At 38.8% G+C, this 23,488-nt stretch overlaps 1 protein-coding gene across 4 annotated transcripts in view; it reads left to right on the top strand.

The window, feature by feature from the left end:
* The window catches only part of Syt16 (synaptotagmin 16), a 255,172-nt gene that overhangs the window by 215,724 nt on the left and 15,960 nt on the right, over positions 1-23,488 (top strand). For all 4 annotated transcript variants that reach the window (XM_048798461.1, XM_048798463.1, XM_048798462.1 and 1 more), the window contains 3 exons: positions 3,647-3,900; positions 9,172-9,612; positions 12,486-12,675. In XM_048798461.1, the coding sequence (XP_048654418.1) occupies positions 3,647-3,900; positions 9,172-9,612; positions 12,486-12,675 (885 nt within the window). The remainder of the gene's footprint in view (positions 1-3,646; positions 3,901-9,171; positions 9,613-12,485; positions 12,676-23,488) is intronic.

Here is a 23,488-nt window from a genome sequence, read left to right on the forward strand (position 1 = left end):
ATGTAGTTTTTATTGCTTGACTTTTTTTCTTGTTCGTTTGTATATCAGTGGATTTATTTCAATGATAAGAAATGAAAATACAAAACATGCGTTCCAGAGAGAATTTGCTTTTTTTCTTTGCTTGTTGTCTATATATTTAGCCATTTTATTCTACCATAAACATGTTTTCTAAGATCAGGTTTAATTGTACACAAACATTTCCACACTAAAAAAAATGCTTTCAAAAGTGTTGGGCAGTGAGATTATAGGTTCAGTTCCAAGTAAAATCTGAACCATGAGTGAGCCATATACTAGGTAGATTGTCTCATGTTTCATCTTAAGTGAGATCATTCTAGACTCAGTAGTGAGGTTATTAGCACCACACTCAAGGCAAGTTCTCTCTTTTTCTCTGCATCTGATTTAGTGTTTTTGCACATGGCTTGTCAGTACATTCCTGATTATGCCAAGATGGGTTTGGTCTAAGTGGTTTGATTCAGAGGCCAAGTGTGAGGACTTTAGGCATGAAAGGTGGGCTGTAGGATAATAGTCCAATTACTGTTTTTTTTTTTTTTTTTTTAAATTCTGAGAATGTTTCATAAAAAGCTAGATAATATCTTTCTGGTTTCATCAAACTCAGCGCATTTATTCCTGGAATCTCATTTTTGATTGGGATGATGTTATCAATCATGGTCCAACCAGAGAAATAAAACCAGTGGGAATACATACACCCTATATGCATACACGTGTGTCTGTGTGGGTGGATGTGTATATTTCAAGAGAATTATTACCAAGACTTGGCTTATGTGATTATGGGGGCTAGCTAGGTGACAGAAATACATAGCTCCAAAATGCAAAAGGCAAGCTGTCAAGAAGGGAGGCTCAGACTCTCAGGTGAGATGAAGCTGCAGTTCTTAGAATTTCTGCTTCAGGGATGTTGCAGATATCCTACTGTTTTTCAACTGACCAGTTATAAATGATGTTGTAGTTATCTTACTGTTTTTCAACTGACTGATCTCCTGATTTAATTACACCTACAAAATTCCTTCCCATCAATACTTGGACTGGTGTTTGATTGAACCATTGGCCCCTATTGCCTTGCTAAGATGGCACATAGACCTGACCACCACAGATGGTAAGCAGAGTCTTCACACATGGATGATGATGGGCATACCAGGGAAAGCAATTGCAAAATAGGGTTTTATTCCATCAAAATGGGTTATAAACTAGACAAGTTGAAAAATATTCTGGTCAAACAAATAGAATTGGTGTGACATAATTATGTCCTAAAATTTCTAGGAAACCAGGATACATTTCTCTGACAACAATGTAATTACTTTTTAATTTCAAGGAAGGGAAGTCTGCTTTATGGAAAGATGAATCACATTTCCCTTTCCACCTCCTTGCAACTTGACATGAGCCCAGATTTGGTTTTCTAATTCATTTCTTGCTTGTATGCCATAGAAAATGGTTTGTGACATTAATATAATTCTCCTGTGTTTTTTTTCAATTATGAATAATGTTTCAAGGCTTTAATGTAGCTGCTGAAAATTCTCTCATTAGCGATCTAGGTATTATCACTATAGGAGTTAGAGTCATGAGACAATTTTATGGGAGTAATTTCTTGGCAAAGTTAGATTTTGTGCTGATATCCTGCTGGGCGCTACACATATTGATAGATGACCCACTGTTTAATATGACATTTTACTGTTCATGTATGTGAGGAATGGGTGTGCTAATTAGAGACTTAGAAGAAAATTCTGAGCTTTATGTTGTAGTTTTTTTTTTTTTTTTGCATGTGGAATTTCCCTTGCTATGTCATTATTTGTGACCTTTTAAAAGTGTGTTTGCCAAATAGCTGAAAGTGTGAATGTAGCATTTTTGCAGTGCCCTATGGAAATGTTTCCAAGGGCCTGAACTGAACAATTAAGAATAACTAGGCAGATAAGGAAAATTCTCAATGGCCTGCTATGGTTTTGCAAAAACCCAAATCAGTAGTCTGAAGTTATACCCTAAGGCCCACCACTGTCTGAGGATAATTTTATGTGGTCTGCATAGGGCAACATTATATCCTGTAAGTTTGGTTTCTTAGTATATATGAGTCATATACCTTTCTGTCACTGACTTTCCATGTTGCTACACATCTGGCTGCTTCAAATATTTGTTTCCTGCCTAGACTTCAGAGTTATTCAAAGGCTTAATGAGAACCTAATAAGGACCATGCAGTAAAGTGTATGGCTTTGTACCTTTAAGGAGCTTCTATTCCACCTGAGGTTGTAAGGCTAACACGGGAAACAAGTGCTGTTATGCAGTGTGGGTGTAAGATTTGAGTCTGTGAGTCTACTCTGATGTCCCACTCACTGTCCTGTCTGTATCTCTAATATGTTCTCATCCTGGGAACAGGACTACTGGAAGGGACTAGAGACCAAAGAGATAAGACATCTTAGCTACTTGTGTGTACATGTGTGTAAACCAGGGTAAAATCTGTCACTTAGGCAGACTGTCAGTTTTTCTTTACCATCTGAGGGCATCTTAGATGTTGAGGGTGAGGAATGGGATGAATAAGGCTTGGAGAAGGTGCAGGGAGAGTGTAGGAGAGAAGGAGAGAGGGGAGAGGGAAAGTGAGATACTAAGGTCAGAACAACACTGAGTCTGACGCAGTCAGGATAGTTCAGGAGTTGGTTGGGACCTTGTATGGACAAGCAGGAAAGGACAGGAAGGAGGGTTTGAGGATCCCAGTTGAAACTGAGTTAGACGAAGCCCATTGGGGACAGTCAGATAAGAAAGGGCCTGTTGGCTGTCAGACAGATAGTTTCATGTGTCTACAGTGACCCTCTGATGGGTTTTATCTTTTTTTTTTTTAAACATAAGGAAATAAAAGTTCCGAGAGTTTGAATGTTGTTCGAGTTCTTAAGGCAGAGACAGAACTTAGATCCAGATTGTCAGAATCCAAGGCCAGTGTTCTTTCTACGGGTCATACAAAGAACTTTCTCCTGAGAAAACTACAGAAACCTCTAGTGAATATGGGAGAGAGAAAGAACAATGGTAGAGTCATGATCTCCATGATCTTGACCCCATGATCTAACATGATCTCCACATTAGATTACTATTTTTGCTTTCTGGAGCCATTCTTGAAGTTTTTTAGTCCCAACAAAATGCTTGTGTTAAATTTATCCTTTTAATATAAATATCATTGTGTGTGCATGTGTGTATGTGAGTGTGTGTGTGTGTGTGTGTGTGTGTGTGAGTGTTACTAGGGATTGAACACAGGGGCACTTTACCACTGAGCTATACCCCCAGCCATTTTTATTTTTATTATGAGACAGGGCCTCATTAAGTTGCCTAGACTGGCCTTGAATGTGATCCTTCTGCTCAGCCCCTGTAGTAGTAGTTGGGATTACAGGTGGGTGCAACTGCAACTGGCTAAATACCCATTCTTGATACTCATATTATTGGGAAGTATCAAACCTACTTGAACCTCATGGAAAGACCTAATGGTCTTTTTTATTATATGGATCAGATTTATCCACTGCATAGGTAGAATTTTTTCTGCAGATGTTACTGGTGTGCATATTGTTTTTGTGGTCTTGATTATTGTGGTTGCAATGGCTTAATTTCTCTAGGTATGAAAAACAATGCATTTGAAATACTTTTCTCTCTGAAAATTTAGATTTGGATAGAACCAGCCAACTGAGTTATTCTGAGATCCTGTCTTACAAAGATCATGCCATCTCTGTTACCTCACGGTCCCCAAGTGAGCGAGGAGACAACAGACATCATGGCACCTCTCACCAAGAGACCAGTGGGGTTCGAAGCCTCAGTTGTCAGTCCACAGAGGGCAGCTTGGAGATGGAAACAGATTTTAATAACCGGGGATTTGAAGATTCCTATGCTACTGACAGCTCCTCAGTATGGAGTCCAGAGGTGAGTTATTTGTTTTCCATTCTTTGCTTTATCTATCAGTGTATATTTTTTGGGTTCCTCTCCCCATCTCTTTCTTCTTCCATTTTCTTCTCCTTACTCTCCTTTCACCAAGTTTTTTCCAGAAAGAAAACTTTGCCTTGAAAAACAAAGACCTAAAATACCCATTTTTTTAAAAATAAATTTTTCTTTAGATAACCAAAGTCCCTGAGCACAAGAATAAAAGAATCACAAGTAAATTTGTTTCAAATGCAAAGAAAAGAATGCAAGATAAAAAAGGAAGAAGAATAGTGATAAAATGACCCCTTACAGGACTTATTTTTATACAAAGAAAACTTTTAGTTCTTTGGAGAGGTTGGTTTATTTCCTTCCTGGTTGCATATCCAAAATCTTTAGTTGTGATCATTTGAAATGGAAATTGAGAATTTCACTAAAATGAAGTAGGCCTCCAAATAAAATTATGCATGATATTACGATGAGGGTCTTGCTGCATGTGTTAGTATATTTGTTAGCTTTTAATTGAATTGGAGGTCTAGGAGATGACAGTCGTCTATAATGACCCTCTAGCCTTTGAATAAATCTCTGATGAAAGATGCTTCTTCTGAATTTCTTTTTCAATTAAATCTGGTCCCTAATATGCCTAACCATCTAGAGATATGACCAGAGGGGATGATGGGAATAGCTGCCATTTATTGAAATGCCAGTTAGTACACCCTAGTAAGAAGAATTTTACAAACATTGTTTTATCTTTCATACATTACCAGTCATTCTTCATTAGCTAGATCCCCTCCAATCCTAATTCCATGACACTGGAAGGTATTAAATAGTAGTTTTTAGTACCTAATATGGAATTGATTTTGATGAAATAGGTCATATAAGTATATAAAACATGAAGCTGTGAAGATAGAGGAAGAGAAGGGTGAATGGATTTTATTAGTTTCAGTCTGAGAATCCTGAGATTCAGGATGAATCTCTTATTAGTACAGAAACACACACACACACACACACACACACATACACATACATACACATACTCACTCTGAATGAATGCTCAAGGAAACACAAAAGAAAATCATGTTCCAAAATCGTACTGCAGATATGCTGGGGAGTGTAGGGAGCACGTAAGGAGGGGTGTGCGAGGGTGTGTGTGCACATGCCTCTGTACCTCTGTGTTGGCGTTTCTGCCAAGGACCAGGAGTGGTATCTCAGATGTATGGTTTGTACAGCTTATTAAAAGCTTGCTATAGAGGTATTCAAGGCATTGACCTCATCAGCTTTGTTAAAAAGAAGAAAGAAAGAGCCAGATCAAATCCCACATAGTAACATTTAAAGATATTCATTTTGGCTCCCTCACCACAAAAACAAAACAGAGCTCTTCACCTGCCTGTTTGTACTCTGCTTGGTAACTGTGCCATCAGGCTGGTAATCGCTTCTCCATGGAACCTCTTGCTGACCTGCCCTGGGGAGCCTGAAGAGAAGATGTGTTGAGGGTACTAAATGTTCTCAGACTCCCCAAATACCCAGACATCTCTGTGTGCTCCATTCAACCTCCTATCTATTTCAAGACAAAAGCTGTAATTTGGTGCTCCTACAGTAGAACTTCAAATCCAGCTCAGAGGCAGTTCCCGTAACTGTCTGCTCTGCAGGCTTAGCTCGCCTCTTAAGAATTGATTTATTTGCCTCTTAGCTGCGTTAAGAACCCCATCTTTCCCCCATGTATCTGGCATTGGGAACGTGTTGTGGGTCTGTTTACTTTGGCCACACAGATGACATCAACACTATCTTACTAAAACAGAAAGCCTTTTCAGTTTGACAGAAAATCTTTAAACCTACATGGGTTTTGACAGGTTGACACAAGTATTCCCATCTTAAAGAAAAAACCCAGGATATTAGATCTCAAGGAATCATGAATTTTGTCTCTGAAGGAAACCAGTCCTGCCGTGTGATACCTGCCAGGCTGATGGATTTTCAAGCGCTGCTCTTCTCTGTTGACAAAGGCCATTGACTTTTTTCTACAGACTGAGGACTTGGCAGGGAAGACAATGAGAGGTGGTTGGCGATTTCCAGCACACAGGGAGGCAGGTGTCCCACTTTTCATCTCTGCTTTCCACTGATTAATTGGTTGGCCTTGAGAAGTTAATTAAAATCTGCCAAATGGGGATAAGAATGAAGAGATTTTACCTTGCAGGAAGGTCAAATGGATTAGCGGAATTAACAGTACCCACAGGAGGAGCTCCTTCAGTTGCCTGGTGATAGGCAGTGTGTGTTGAAATAATTAATTGCTTTGCAAATACCAACCTTTGCAAATCTCCATTTCACATCAACCCAAGAAGGGGCCACGAAGCCCAGTTTTCATGGGCCACAGCCTCAACAGACCCCTGCAGAATTTGGCCATTTGGCTTCACGCAGACTTCTTAGGATGGTTGTGGAAGAGCTTTACCCAGGACACCTGTGGAACATAAAGGTGGAGTGAGCATTTACCCGAAGAGATAGCCTGAAAGAGAAATGGAAAGATCTTCATTAACTAGGAATTTTTTACCTTAGCGTTCAAGTTGATGATAAATCTAGGAAAAACATGTTAATTAATATTAAGAACAGGCCTAAAGGGTGTGAAATTGACAGTAATATTTTCCAGCTCCCACCTTCTTCCCTCTTCATCTCGCACATTCACTATACATACAGATAATTATGGCAAAAGGTTTTGGGAAGCTAAAGGAAGGCCACATGGTTTAACAGAAGTTTAAGATTTTGAGTATTGCATACTGGTTAAGGCAAGGCCATAGGCTCAGACTGGCAGAGAATGAGCCCTGGGTGATTCTGGCTGGGCACTAGACTTTGGCATGGGGGTGGGAGGTGTTAGTTATTTAACCTTTCTTAACTATGATTTATTCCTCCAAGACATGAAGCTATTTAGATACCTACTTCATTAAGTTGATGTGAATGTTTAAAAAGATAAAGTTTCTTAGGTTCTGCAATAAAGCAGAGCTTAAGACAAAGACTTTGGTAGGGCCTGCACTCCCAAGGAACCAGACTGAAAGATGAGGGGGTAAGGCAGGGAAGATTCAGTATGACATCTTCCCCTGAGTTAGCTGCTGCTCACAGTAATTAATTGCTTTATCTTGTTGGGACTGCACTCTCAGAAGCTATATTAGCTGAACTGAGGATGTCTGACCCAGGGGGAAACTTTGTTGCATGGGACATTAACCCCAGCATACTTTGGACTTTCCATGTGTGGTGTGAAGCAGCGTTATGCAGCTTTCTAAGCCTTGGAATCAGCAGGCCAATAATGAAATCTGAGAACTATGTTTTAGGAGCAGCAGATAAGAACTTCAGGGGTTGTGCCAGGCTGAAGCCACTTAGAGTCCAGAGACACTGTGCCTGCAGGAAAGATGGAATCAGAGGAGAGGCCAAGAAGATTTGAAGGGTTTAAGTGCTGGCTTTTTATGGTCTCTAAAGGATTGTATATGGTACCCAGCATAAGGAATGGCTTAGTAGATATTAGCCATTATTACTTGTGTCTATACAAGCAATAGAGGGATGATTGAGAGTAGGCTAAAATAGGTGGGAATTTTAAGAAGAGTCAAGGGAATTTGAGAAAAGACAGCAACTTGATTTTTGAGTTGGCCTAACTCCTTGGAGACTTGCTTCTAATATTATATATACACTAGTCGGTTGTATTCAGAGGTCTCTATAGCAACCATTTTCATCACTTGAAACTAAGTACCTCTGAATAGAAACGTTCATACATGATCGCATGCTCAAAGGAAAAGATATAAGAAGCTTCCCTTATTTTACAAGACATCTGAATTTTCTTGGCAGCCTAATTTTAATCTTAAAAGAGAAAGGCACTTGTGACATGTCTACAATTTGTCAAGTCCTCTATTTTTTACAACATTCCTATACAGTGGGTATTATCCCCATTTTACTATTGAGGAAAGTGCAGTGTGGAAAGGATTAAATAACTTGCTCAATGTCATAGAGCTAGTAAGTGGTAGAACTGGGATTCCTAGGGATGTTAGATTCCAGAGAACCATGTACTTTCCCTTGGACTCCTTGGGCAAGTTTCACTGCTGAATGTACATTTTGAGGTGTTTTATTATAATGTCTGAAATGAAGAGCTCTCTCAATTAGTGAAGTCTGGTGTCCAGTATAAATAAGAACTAACTTAATAATAAGAAGCAGTCCAAAGTTTAGTTCCAGATAAAAGCTAGACCTTCAAAGAAAAATTAAAATTATATTGATATTCCTTATAATTTGTTGGTGGGGTGATTCATTATAGTAAATGACATTCAGCTCAGTTTCTCCTGGGTGAGCCAAACCCATGTGACTACAGAAAATTGCTATCCAAGGGTGTGTTCCATAAAGAGAGGGGCTTTTTTAGAAATAGCACCAGTCCATTGGTGGGAATACATAGTATGGTGTCTGTTTGAAGCAGGTATTTTCATATGTATTAAAACATCATAACCACGCTCTATCAAGTAGGCATATTAATGTGTGGTTTTGGTTACAATATGCAGAAGCTGGGCTATTTGGCCAGGGTCAGAAAAGCTCATCAGTGATGGAGTCATTTTTTCAATTCAAGTGCTCTGGCTTCAGGTCCAGTGTTGCTTTTTGCTAAGTGGTTGCTGGGGCTGTCCTCCCTAACTTTTGCTATTCCAATTGTGGTCTGAGGCCAGCATGCCTTGTGAATGTCTTTGAAGTGCAGAATCTCAGGCCTCACCCCACACCTACCAAATCAGAATCCTTGGATTATTCAGGTCTACATTAAACTCTAAGAAACTGAGCCCTAAACCTTTTCTCCTGTATAGATTAAAGATATACTGAAGAATCACCTTACCAGGAATCACATTAGATTTTATGTCTATAGCGGGTTCTGTGCTGCAGAGGATAGGCCTAATCTCAATCAATTCTCCAAAGAACTCAAGAAAAAGTTGCCTGTTGGCAATTGCATGGTTGACTTAATTTTCAACAATAGTGGACAGTTGTGCTTTCTGAGAGTCAGCATATCAGAAAACACTTTGCAAAATATAAAATCTTTATTTATTAATTCCAAAAACATTCATAAAGGCTCACCATATGTCAGGCAGTGTGCCCTCTAAGAATTCACAGTCTAAGGGAAAGAGATCAGTAAATAGACCTTTTTAACATAGAAGGTCATGCACTGACAGTCAAAAAGCTTGGGATTCTGAAGGAGCACCAAGGGCATGAACCTGTCCAAATGCAATTAGGCACATCATCATTTTCATTCCTAATCTTTTGTTCCATCCCCAACAGGAACAGGACAGGACCAGCTTGCAGGTGCCATCTGGGGTCTTGGATCCCATCTCCAAGTGTGGTGACCTAGATGTCATCTTTGAATATCGAGCTGCGACCCAGAAGCTCACAGTGACCATTGTGAGAGCACAGGGCCTCCCAGATAAGGACAGAAGTGGCGTCAACTCCTGGCAAGTTCATGTAGTGCTGCTGCCCAGTAAGAAACAGAGGGGCAGGACGAGCATACAGAGGGGGCCCCACCCTGTCTTCAAGGAGAAGGTCACCTTTGCCAAGCTAGAGTCCAGAGATGTGGCTTCCTGTGCTGTCCGCTTCCGACTGTACGCTGCCCGTAAGATGACCCGAGAGAGAATGATGGGGGAGAAGCTCTTCTATCTTAGCCACCTACAGCCAGAAGGGGAAATGAAAGTGACTCTGGTTCTGGAGCCAAGAAGCAATATAAGTGTGAGTATGTTAAATGGTGCTGCTAATGATGCGGTGTTCGAAGACCTGGGATTGTCAGTCCTTGATTTAGTACATTCAGCTTGTGAATGCAGAGACCTTAATTTAATTTTCCATTTGGCTCTCTTCATCTTTATAAGCCATGATTTGCACTTCATGGTATTATGGGTCTTTCATGCCTGTCTTCCTGATAACCTGATGGATGTATTCCCCGTTCATTTATGGAAATGACAGCAGCAGTGTGGTAAAGGGCATGGAAAAACCTGGAGAGGTGACTGTGCTTTCTGGTTAGTGGATAAGTGGTCCTAACCCTCCAGTCCCCAGTATGTATTATGGTGAATCTAAGAGATGGGACTTTCAAGGCAAGGTCCTAAACAAGGATGTGGGAGCATTGTAGAATACCAGCCCTGAACCCTAGCTACTTCTTAGACCTTCCATTTATCGGACTGGCCTCTTCCCACATACCTCATTCTGCTTTCTGCCTCAGGGCTTTAAGGGAAGACAACATAGCTTGTGTGTCTACATGATGGGCAGCCCGCTTTTGCCCTGGGTTGTATGTCATCTAGTGTGAAGATCACCTTTTACAAAATCATGTAAAAATATCAGGTAGCTATGGGCTGTTGGGCCAGTCAGCCACTCATTCAAAGATGTTTCCTGCCAAGTACTGTAGAGACAAAGCAAGGCACATGCACACACAAACTGAGCAGCTAGTGCTCCAGGGTCCAGTGTGGAGAGTGTTTACAGGCAGACCCCTTGTCAGGAGAGAGTGACAGAGGCTGCTGTTTGTTTAGAAGGGTCAGGGGAGGTTTCTTTGAGGTGGTGATAAAGCAGAGCTCCAGCAATTGAGGGAAAAAGACTGGTGGCGTGCAGAGGTGGAGGATTTCAGGCACATGTAGTCTTGGGGAGGTGGAGAGAAGCTTGCTTTGTTGGAGGAAGAACAAAGGAACCAAAAAGGCTCCTTGATCACAGTGAGAAGAGATCTGTCCATTGGAATTTCACATGGTGTCTCCACATGGTCAAACTTGAAATCCTGATTTTTGCCTCCCTAAATCTATTACACCTGCCATCTTCCATGTCTCAATTAAAAGCAATAGAATCCTTCCAGTTGCTAGGGCTAAAATCTTTTCTGCTTGAAATCCTCTGAGCTGTATTTTCAAATGCAACCAGATGCTGGTCCTCTGCTGGATTACTGAAATAGCCTCTAGCTGATGCTCTTCTGATACTGCTTTTGCCCCCTATAGACTATTCCTGTCATGGAGGCCAGAAGGATTCTGTTAAAACAAAACCCAGATCATATGTCACTTCTACTCAAATCCCTCTTTTGTTTGAGCTCTGGTAACATATATCTGAAACCATGGAAATCAGAATCCTCAGGTCAGAAAGGACTCTGGACTATAAAACATAGGTATAATAAGTATGTTCACACCCATGGTTCTCTGTACCAGGTCCTGGGGCTCTGTGCTAGAGGCACAGATTGCATGGGGGAAAGGAGCCAATGTGAAAGATCTCTGAAGGTGAAAATTCTTTCATTGCTCAGCCATTTATGGGGCATGATTATGTGCTGTATATTAGGCTATGCATTGTGGACTAAGAGATTTAGAAGCCACAGTTTATGCACTAGGAACTGAGAAAGGGATACAGATTTTGGAATTTGATGGGCAAGGCAAGAAGTGCAGTGACAGGTGCCACAGTAGGAGCTTCTGTAGAAGCACAGGGGTGGGGGTGGCCCTCCCCCAAACAAAGCATATATTTTGTTGCTGGATTTTTATCTTCTAGACAGCAGAGCCTGTGAGGCACCTGTCAAAACCACCTGGCCCTATAATTTACAAATGGTATTCCATGAAAGCTTGGGGCTCTTAGAAATACCCATGTTTTGGGTAAAAAGGATATTTCCCTGCTGATATGCAGAATATTTTATTCCTTTTGTTAGTTTTGCTTATTGGGTTCTTGATAAGAAGTTTTAGGAAATGATTTCAGACAGAAGAGAGTTTTAAGTGAAGTCTAACATGCTTATTTCCAGGGAAGAGGTGTATTAGAGGTGCTGGCCGGCCTGCTGTAGCTGGGCTGATGCCTACACCTGCCCCTCAGTGAGAATCAGCATTCTAATCTACTTTATTGCCCTTCTCCTGATGTCCCTGGTGTATAAATCCGATGATCATAAGAAGCACACATGTGAATAAATGCGCCGGGAAGCTTGGGCTCTCTTCTGGGCTCACCTGGCCCTGTGAGGTCACTGAGATGCATAGTCCAAGTGTTGGCTTCTTTATCAAACAGTTGTGAAAGGGCTCATTTTCTATGTAATTGATTTCCTTAGGAGGTAAAATTGAGCATTTGGTATATACCTAACAACCTTGAAAGTAGGACTAGGGGCCAAATATCCTATGTCGTGGTCAATGTCCAGTGGTCAATTCTTGAATAGTTGAGAGACAAAAATGCCTCTTGTATTGCTACATTCATCAAGAGGGTGCAGAGAACAGAAGCAAATCCCAGGCCTGGAGTGGATGGGTTCCACGGAAACATTCAGGCGCAAATTACACAGGAGGGAATTTTGGTCTATATTAAATGTATTATTAGCTCTCCATGTATCTTAGAAGGTTTGATTTACACTAGTAATAACATCTTTGTCCGTTTTGTCTTTAGAGAGGAAATATTGAATGGAGACAGCTCTTGGAACAAATATGTCAGCTAGTAATGAAGAGGATCTCATCCGTGGCTGCACTCCCTGGGCACATTGTAATTCACACTGAGTGCGCCCTTAGTAATCTTTGGCAGTCATTGAGATCGGGTCACAATTTCACCAAACATAATATCGGCTTTCTCTAAAAGAGAGTAGTGCAGTGTGGGCCAATGGATTCTTTGTTGTTCTTCCCCTCCAGAGTGGAGAGTCGCCGCTCAGCCCATCTGCAGTTTCTCACAGTGATAGTGCTTCATCCACGCAGTCGCTGTCTCATGGAGGGGCGCCAGAGCTGTTGGTGGGGCTGTCCTACAATGCCACAACGGGGCGATTATCTGTGGAAATGATCAAAGGCAGCCATTTCCGAAACCTCGCTGTTAACCGAGCACCTGGTAAGTCGTGTGTCTGATCCCTCCAGCTCTGGTACTCACGGAAGCAAGTGGAAGGCTACATCTGCTTTCATCTCCATTCTTTAATTTTGGCAGTAAAAATGATCTTGGTATGGCCTCACAAAGCAATACCTCTGGATTTCTGAATGGCTTTCTATTTAATTAGACTGAAGGCTTCTACCATATCTCGATGCAACTTGACATGAAATAGACTGGCCTGCGTGTTTATATTGTTGAAGGAGAAGGAATGATAATGATGTCTTTTCAGCAACATCATTGGTATGAGCAATTCAAATCTGCCCACATGTCACAGGCCCTCAACTTTAAAGTGGCAGAGCTCTGATTTTGGAGGGAGGCAAATCTGGCATCGAATTCCAGCTCCACTACTTACCCATTAGCTTAGTTCTGATCTTGTATGATTTACCTCTTTTCTGAACCCGAGTTAATATATCTGGGAAAAAAGGCTAATAATCCCTTCCCCACAGGGTTATTTTTGGGTTTAAATTAACTTCTGTAATTTTAGGGTTTAGCACAGTGCCTAATACTTAGTGAGTACATAAGGAATGTTAATGGTTACGATGATGATGGAAAAAGATGTGGAGGAGGCAGATCTGGGGCAATGCAAGACTATTTACCAGGGAAAATGACCATTTCTGAGGTCATTTAGGAATAAGGATGTAAGACATACTCTATGATTGTAGTCCAGGGTTCAGGAAGCCACATCAAATAGCCACTGCTGCTGTCTCAACAGCCTCTCAACCTGGGAAGTTGTAGACTGAACATAGGAATAAGGCTGTTTAAAAAAAAAAATTAGCTCACCATTTTATGATCTTGCTTGTTAGAAAAGAAAAACAGCATAGACAGTTGGTTTCTGTCTCACTTTTGCCTTCTAAACATCATGCAAAAACATCTCATCAGAGGATCCTAATTGGTATCTAGGATACTAGCTGCAAGAGAGTCTGAGAATGTTGAATTCTAGCATTTCACACATAGGAAGTTAAGCTAGTAGAGGGTAGAGTGGAGGGCAAGAGGCCTGCTGACCCCAGGCACCAAAGTCTTATTGAAAGAAGAATGAGATCAATAGAAATGTGGTATGCTGAAAGAGTCAGTAGGCTCTGGCCTCATGTGCAGCAGCAAAGTGCGTGCATAGAAAAGGGTCATTTCCTATAACTGAATCTGGGCTCCTTCTCCTTTTGCCCTTCACTGTGTTGCAGACCCCAAGACATTTGTTGTATGTGTGTATCTTTGTTAGGCAAGCTGTATTAAAGCCACATTGGAGCAAGTTAGTAAGGAAAGCCCTAGCACTCTGAGTAACAGAAAAGCCCAGGTGCATAACCCATATTCTGTGCTGATGCTCAGAGCCAGGTGAGACCTATTTAGAATGCATAATAGATGCTGATTATTAATTGCACAGCTAGAGTCTCTGCTAGATACAGTTTTGTTTTCCAATACAGCTCTGAATTTACTAAATGATCTGAATATACTACTTCTCCTTCAGAGATTTGGCCAATCTCTTTTCTTGTTCTCCTGAGATCTGGTAAGGTATAAACAATTTTTTTTTTTTTTTAGGAATGTGATGGAGATGCAGGGAATGATGGAGATGTAGATCACACAGACATAACCTATTCAGATCCATGCTGGGAAGCTTTGTTTTATGTGCTTGGTGGTAGTAGCCAATATAGAGGAGAAGAAATCAGTCAGAGGCTGCCAAACAAAGACGTGAATTCAGGCTCTCCTCCTTACTAACTGTGATTTACTGAACTCTTCTGAATTTTAAATTCAAAATGGGGAACAGGGGTGTCATAATAATGTATGCTTTATAGGTGGAATAGTACACATAAAGTTGTGGTATTAAGGGTGGTACTATTGTGCACTTCTAAATTTTTATATAAAAGAAACATGCCAAAGAGGAAATTCTTGTAAACATTTAAAACCGCATAGAAAAAAAAAAAGACCAGTCCTAATTTAGAAATTGGTTTAATTACAGAAGTTTAAGTCAGTGTGGCATTTAGTACACGATTTGTCATAGACATAGTGTTGCAATTTATCCTAAAATATAATTGACATACTCTATCTTTGCAACAAAAGTATTAGAAAACAATGCTGTTGTGAGGTTATTAATTAAAACAGAAACCCAGTAGTGAAAACAAAAGGTTTTTTGTCTGTCTAAAATGCTGGTACTTGAGGAAAAGCCAGTTTAATTAGGAGGGGATGAGAAAGTAGAAAGTTCCTTTGTGGAGCTTCTGAAAGGGACCTCTTGGTACTCTCAAGAGCTTTAGATGTTGACAGCTTCGGTTCTTCATTATGTCTCCTTCATTATGGTGCTAGCACTACTGTGACAGTTATCAGATAAGTTTAGGATACATTTTTAGTTCCCATATGGAAGAGAACACGAGTTTTATGAGGTAACTGAGCAGAGTTGGGAGAAAGAGGGGGAGAAGGAAAGTGAGGAGAGCCAGGAGATGAATGGCACTGAGTGGGGCCTAGGGGAGGAAGCATGCCAAGCGCCCTGGTCCCCATGTGGGGGCGGGGCAGGCAGCCCTGCCTGAGTCCCCAGGGGCTGCCTGGGAGGGCAGAGGCATGCCCAGGAAACTAACGTGAGCAGAAGGCACAAATACTGTGTTTGTGGCTGTCAGCTCAGGTGGTGTTACTTCCCCCATAAAACAGGACATCAGTCCCACTTCCCAGAGTGATTATAGTCATGGAAAGAATGGTGCTTGGGTGAATGGGAGGGAAAATAGGTGGAACTCGACTCTAGAATATTTTTAATGTTTTACATCTTGCTGGAAACAGAGACAAAGGCTCATAATTAAAAGTGAGAATCTTTTGCCTCTGAATATATCATTAAACAAAAGATAGCTTTGAACTTGCCAACTGGACCCAGTCAGATGATTGTTTTGATATTTTAAACTTTTCTTTCTAAGCAAGATAGAGGAGTCAGACAAATAATAGATGAAATTCTTGTACTCGATTAGGGTCTTGGCACAAATAAGCTGTGGAAATAGTACTATATCCTCTGCCAACTTCTGAGGTGAGAACCTTGTGGAAGGTGAGACCCAGTGAGGTTGGCTTCACACTGATAGTAGGAGATTGTGGGAGCAATGAAAGGGATGAGAGTTCCCACCAGCACTAGTCAGACCAATCAGAGTCTCTACTACCCTCAATGAATGGCTGAAACTAAAAAGGCTGATGAGGATGTGGAGAATGCGTTGGTGGTAGAAGTGAAAAATAGAACAACCACTCTGGGAAAAGACCTGAAAATTTCTTATACTAGAAGTTCCACTCTTAGGCATTAACCCATAATTCAAAAAACAAACAAACAAACAAAAACACACAAGAATGTTCATAGCAGCTTTATTCATGATGGCAAAAGTGAAAGAGAGTCCTCATGTCCATCCATAGGAGATTGACTGAGTAAACAAATTAAGATATATTTGTGTGATGGAATACTAATTAGCAATACAAAGGAAAGAAAATTAAAGCAATATGGAAAAATCACAAAAACTTACTGAATACCTAATGCATGAATCATTTGGTGTGAAGTTCTATAACAGGCAGAACTAACCTATAGTAGGAAGAAAAACAGAGGAATGTTCTGGGGTGAAAGGAATGTTGCATAGTTTGGCAAGGGGTCTGAATAGAGGCATGTATCTATCACTACTCATTGAATGGTACTCAGCTTTGTCAATTTTATTGTTTCTAAAATTTACCTTCAAAAAGAACCATAGAGAGATTCTAGATGGCCAGTGAGAGGAAGGGTACATTCATAGTTGCTCTCTGGCTTGGGATTCAAGCAACAGGAGTACTGCTTCTCAACAAGGTGGGTGAAAGAAGGATTGACTAAAATTCAATATTGGACAATCAGAATATCTTAGAGACTCAGAAATTTGGGCACAGTATACAGAGAAGAAAGAGAATATTGGAAGCCAAGCCAGTTGTGGTAGTGGTAGCAATACTGGTTTTTCAGAAAGGGAGGGATAACAGAGAGAGAAACACAATGGATGAATTTCACGTGGAAAAACCTGAAATCAGAAAAACAATCTAAACTTGGCTGATCCAGAGCCTGAACTATAAAGTGGGTGCTTGAATAGTGCTGTTTCTTAACTGGCTGCAGAGACCTTAAGGGGGAGCTATTTTGAGGCACCTATGCCACAGCTGCAGAGCTGGGAGATCATAGCAATTGCTGTACTCTCCAGGCAGGCCACCTATTGAATAGTCTAGGATTTGGCCAGCAGAACGTGAGTGAAAGTGAAAGAGGCACAGGAATTGTTCCCAGAATGAGTCAAGTCAGAAAAGTGATGGGGATCTCAACTACTTTTCCTTTGAGTCTGGCAACTCATGTGATGAGCTGAAGTGGGTCAGGAATCTGGATAGGAGGATGTGAATACTCTCAGGGACAAAGTCTGGGAAGGCTGTGTATTTGGGTAGAAGAGTGTGTGAATAATGGAGTCCCCTACCCCATAAGTAGAAGTTTTAGGAGGCTCCTGATATCTAGAACCACCCCCACCCCCAATAGATTGGCAAATGCCAGGCCCAAGGGGTGTGTTTATCTAGTCTTGCCAGAGTAGATACCACCCAACAAAGCCTCTAAGGCCTGATTAGACCAAAGCCCCAGCCAACAGAACTCTTCCTATAGAACTCTGCAGCACCCCCAACCTGAGAGTTGCGTTGATCTGGTCTGTGAAGACAATACTCCGATTGACAATACTTCCCATTCCTTCATACCTCACACTGGTGAGAAGGAAGCTGAGAACTCTTTCAGCCAGCTTCAGTCTTGGGCCACTCCAACTGGCAGCTCAGTGAGCAACACAAAAAGAGGCAAGGGTTTACAATCCCTAGCCCTTGCTTTCTCAGAAGAAATGGAAAGAACAACAGTTGGGCATAGAATGACCATCCATTCTTTTCAACTATTTTGACCACCTCCATGGAGATGATTCCCTCATTTTTCATTAAGCATTGTTTTTAATTTCTGTGTTCTTGTTGTGGTGCTTGGTTCATGGACATATGTACTTATATATTTTTTGTTTGTTTTTAATTTTTTACTCCATCTGCTATTATTTTTATTTATTTATTTTTATGTGGTGCTGAAAATCAAACCCGTGCCTCACATGTGCTAGGCAAGCACTCTTCTACTGAGCCACAACCCAGACCCTCATTTTAGCATTTTTTTAAATGTAGTTGTTTTTCCTTGCCTTGTCTTTTGAGGGCTAGGGGTTTTGTTTTGTATATTTTGGTTTTGTTTTGTCTTTATTTGTTTCTCTTGTTTCTTTCTCTTTTCTTCTCCTTTGGCTAATAGCCAAATTCTCCTGTTCTCTCTTTCTCACTCCCTTTACTTTGTTTATTCTATTCCCCCCCCCCTTATAACCATCAGTTGCTACATCTCTTCTGTATTCTTTGTGTTTACTTTTTGTGAAATTATAAACTCTTTTCTACCTTTCTATCACATTTTCTTTTAACTGTATTTTTACAATCTTTTAGAAATAATAGGATTATATAATTCCTGCCCCCACAATTCGAGCTGTTGCAATTATTACTGGATTAATAATTGTAATATTGCAATTATGTGGATGACATAGTTGACACCTGCTTGATTTGATGCCAGATATAGTTTATGATTATTTATTGTATTGGTTTTGGTATTGATAATTGCTTATCCCACCATTTCTGTCCTTTTTTGTGGTCATTAACATTGTAGATGGCATAGTAGGAACCATTATTTTTATTTTAATGCTATATATTGTCTGTATAAGTTGTTTTGCTCTATTTTGTGAGATGCTGGGAACCTATATGAACACTAGACGTTCACAGGGTAGAGCCTTTGTTGCTGAACTAAACTCAGTAAAAAGACAGTGTGTACCTTTCTCACACACAAACTGATGACTCTCAATTTTCATCTAGACTTTAATACAAAGAACAGAAGAGACAATAACCCAAATGAATGACCATACCTCAAGTAGAAATGGCTAGAGGCAGATCCTCAGATGCCACTCTTGGATATCCACTGCCACAGAAAAAACATAATGAACACAAAGGTTGTGGATCCCATACCTACAAGGGGAGTCTCAATCTAGATCACTCTAAGACACTCTGATAAGTGAAGATTGTGCCCTAAAAAGGCCCACACTTAAGAGAAAAACTCCAAATATATGCGTAAAACCCAACACAGAAATACAAGAAATAAGAAAAAGCAAGGTAGCACAATACCTCCTAAATTTAATAATTCATCAGCAGCTTATCCCAAAGATAGTTGAATGAAGTGAATGAAATATTAGACAAAGAATTCAAAAGAATCATTATAAAAGTGATCAATGAATTCTAAGAAAACACAGAAAAATAACTGAATGAATTAAGAAAGTCAATACAGTATATGAATGAGGAAATTCAATACAGAGATAGAGATATTGAAAAAGAACCAAACAGAAATCTTGGAAATAAAAGACATAATAAATCAAATAAAATATTCAGTTGAAAGTCTCTCTAATAGAGTAGATCATGCAGAAGACAGAATTTCAGAGCCAGAAGATAATGTGGCCAGCCTAACACATTCAGATAGCATTAAAGAAAGAAAATAGTAACCAAGATCAGAAAACAAAAAATCTCTAACAACATTAAGAGCCCAAATTTAAGGAACATTGGAATTTAGAAAGATTATGAGGTGCAGGCTAATGGAGTGGATAATCTCTTCAGGGAAATAATAACAGAAAAATTTCCAAATCTTGAGAATGAGATAGACTTACAGATACAGAAAAATTCAGAACCCCAAATAGATAAGATCAAAAAGAAATCTCTCCATAACACATTATAATTAAAATACTTAACATACAGAACAAAATACAATTTTAAAAGCCTCAAGAGAAAAACATAAAGTCATATTTCAAGGCAAGCCAATCAGAATCACTTCCAGTTTTTCAGCACAAACTTTTTAAAACCAGGGGGTTTGTAATGATGTGTTCCAAATCCTGAAAAAAAAAAATAACTATCAATCAAGATTGCTATATCCAGTAAAGCTATATATCCTTCAAAACTGAATAAGACATAAAATACTTCCAAGATCAACAGAAACTAAAAGAATTTACTACTATTAAACTCACAGTACAGAATTTACTTAAAGAAATATTCCATACAGAAGAAATAAAAAACAAACCTCAGAGCTCACAAAAGAAATATCATTTGAAGACAAGATAAGCAAATGAAAAACAGGATCAAATTAAACATTATAAATAAATCAAAATGACAAGAATTAATAAACCTCTATAATAAAACTGATGCAAATGGTCTCAACTCTCCAATTAAAAGACATAGGCTGGCAGAATTTATTAAAAAAATAAGACTCAACTATATGTTGTTTGCTGGAGATGCACCTTACAGGTGTCACAGACAGAAAGTAAAAGGATAGAAGTTGACATACCATGCAGATGGAGCCCCAAAATAAGTAGGAGTAGCTACTCTCATATCTGACAAAGCAGACTTCAAACCAAAATTAAATAGAAGAGACAAAGAAGGTCACTTCATCCTGGTAAAGGCAACAATCCATCAAGAATATGGAGCAATTATAAACATTTATGTCCCAAATTTGGATGCAACTAATTACATAAGAGACACTACTTAAATTGAAGCCTCAGATAGACTACAGTACAATAATACTGGATGCTTTTAAAACACCTTTTCACTAATAAATAGGTCATCCAGACACAAATTCAGAAAAGACTCTTCAGATGTAAAAAAATACAAATCAAGTGGACTTGACAGACATCTATAGAATATTTCTTCCAACAACAAACACACTTTCTTTTCAGTTTCTCACTATTTTAGGCTACAAAACAATTCTTAGCAAATATAAAATATTGATATAATGCCTTGCATCTTATCTGTTCATAACGGAATGAAATTAGAAATTAACATCAAAAAGCCCTAAAAAAACTATATAAACACATGGAAATTGATACACATTTCAATAATGAATGAGTGATAGAAGAAATCAAGAGAGAAATTTAAAAATTCTTAGACTGAAATGAGAATGGCGAAACAGCATACCAGAACCTCTGAGACATAAGAGGTTATATTATGAAGGACATAAGAGGAAACAGCTTTCATAGAGGAAAGCTTAGAGCATGAGTGCCTACATAAGAAAATCAGAAAGATTCCAAGTAAACAACTTAATGATGCATCCCAAGGCCCTTGAAAAGGCACAAACCGATTCCAAAACCATGGAAGGAAGAAAGCAAATAATTAAGATCAGAATTGAAATCCATGAACTTGAGAATCAAAAAAAAAAGAAAGAAATATAAAAAAATCAATGAAACAAAGAGTTGGTTCTTAGAAAAGCTAAACAAGACTGATAAACCTTTAGCCAAACCAAAAGCAAATAAGACCCAAATTAATAACATTAGAGCTGAAATAGGAGAAACTACTACAGGTTACAGAAATCCAGTGGGTCACTAGGGGCTATTTTGAAAATTTATATTCCATGAAATTGGAAAACCTAGAAGAAACAGATACATTTCTAGGAAGATACAATCTGCCAAAGCTGAGCCAAGAGGACATAGAGAACCTAAACAGAATGATAACTAGCAATGAGATAAAAACAGTAATAAAAACACATACAACAAAGGAAAGCCAAGGATTAGATGGATTCTCAGCTGAAGTCTACCATACCTCTTAGGGAACTAATATCAATACTCCTCAAATTATTCCATGAAATAGAAAGGGATGGAACATGTCTAAATAATTCTATGAAGTAATATCATACTCATACCAAAAGGACATATCAAGGAAAGAAAATTACAGACAAATATTCCTGACAAATTTAGATGTAAAAATACTTAAATATTAGCAAATCATGTTTAACAAAATATTAAGATGAGTTTACAACATGACCAAGTTGGTTTTATTCCAGAGATTCAAAGAAGTTTTGATACAACAAATAAATAAATGCCATTCATTATATACATAGAATCAAGAACAAAAAAAATCATTTATTCATCTCAATAGGTACAAAGAAGGCCTTTGACAACATTTAGCATGAGTGGTCATGATAAAAGCACTGAAGAAACTATTAATAAAAGCAACCTACTTCAACATCATAAAGTCTCTATATGAAAAACTCAAAGCCAACCTCATAGTAAATGGCGAAAAAGTGAAAGCATTTAAAATATGGAATCTTTAAAATATGGAACAAGACAAGGGTGGTCTATCCTACCACTCCTATTAAATATAGTGCTCAAAATTCTAGCCAGAGCAATTAGGCAAGAGAAGGAAATAAAAGTGATAAACATAGGAAAGGAAGAAGCCAAATTATCACTGTTTGCAGATGAGATGATCCTATACCTAGAAGATTCAAAAAACTCCATCAAAAGACTGCTACAGCTAATAAGCAAATTAAATAAAATAACAGGTTACAAAACCAACATACAATAGCTTTCCTATATTCCAACAATGAATCTGCTGAGAAAGAAATCAGAAAAATAATTTCATTCACATTCAAAAAAACCTAGGACTAAATCTAATGAAGGAGGTGAAAGACCTCTACAATGAAAACTATAGAACATTGAAGAAGGAAATTGAAGAAGGCCTCAGAAGATGAAAAGACCTGTCTGTGAATAGGCAGAATTAATATTGTTAGGATGGCCATACTATCAAAAGCAATGCAGTTCTCATATACTAATGACATTCTTCTCAGAACTAGAAAAAAACAGTCCTAAAATTCAGTTTGAAGAATAAAAGACCCAGAATAGCCAAAGAGATTAAAAGCCAAAAAAGCAATGCTGATGGTATTGTTACACCTGACTTGAAAATTATACTACAGAGCTACAGAATCAAAAACTATATGGTACTGGCATAAAAACAAACACATACACCAGTGGTACAGAATAGAAGACACAGAGGCAAATTCACACATGTAGTGATCTGATCCTTGACTAAATAAAACTAGACGCTTATTTCTCACCCTGTACAAAAATCATCTCAAAATGGATCAGACTTAAAAATTAGACCCAAAACGATTCAATTTCTAGAAGAAAACATAGGGTCAACACTTCTGCATACCTATATAGGCAATAACTTTCTCAATAGGACCCCTAAAACTCAGAAATAATGCCAAATGTTAATGAATGGAATGAAATCAATTTAAAAAGCTTCTGTACAGCAAAGGAAACGATTAGGAATGTAAAGAGAGAACCTAGAGAATGGGAGAAAAAAATTGCTAGTTACTCTTCTAACAGAGAATATACAGGATATATTTTTTTTAAAAACTCAATACTTAACATGAAAAAATTAAATAAACCTATTGATAAATGGGAAAATGAATAAAATTGATACTTCTCAAATGAAGAAGTATAAATAACCAACAAATATCTGAAAAAAAGTTCAATATCATTAGCAATTAGGAAAATGCAAATCAGAACTACACCAAGATTTCATCTCACTCCAGTCAGAGTGGTAGTCTTTAAGAACATAAACCATAATGCTAGAGAGAATATGGAGTAAAAGGAACACTTTTAAACTGTTGGTAGCCTTATAAGTTAGTTCAACCACTATGGAAATTGGTATGGATATTCCTCAAAAGACTAGGAATGGAACACCATATGTCCCAGTTATACCGTGCCCCAGTATTTATCCTAAAGAATGAAAGTCACTAAACTATAGCAATAGATTGATACACATATTCATAGCCCCACAATAGCTAAACTATTCACAATAGCCAAACTATGGAACCTGCCTAGGTGTCCTCAATTGATGAATGGATAAAGAAAATGTGGTGTGTGTGTGTGTGTGCATATATATATATATATATATATATATATATATATATACACAC

The sequence above is a fragment of the Marmota marmota genome, unplaced genomic scaffold (genome assembly GCF_001458135.2).
Source record: "Marmota marmota marmota unplaced genomic scaffold, marMar, whole genome shotgun sequence".
In the NCBI taxonomy this organism is placed as follows: domain Eukaryota; kingdom Metazoa; phylum Chordata; class Mammalia; order Rodentia; family Sciuridae; genus Marmota; species Marmota marmota.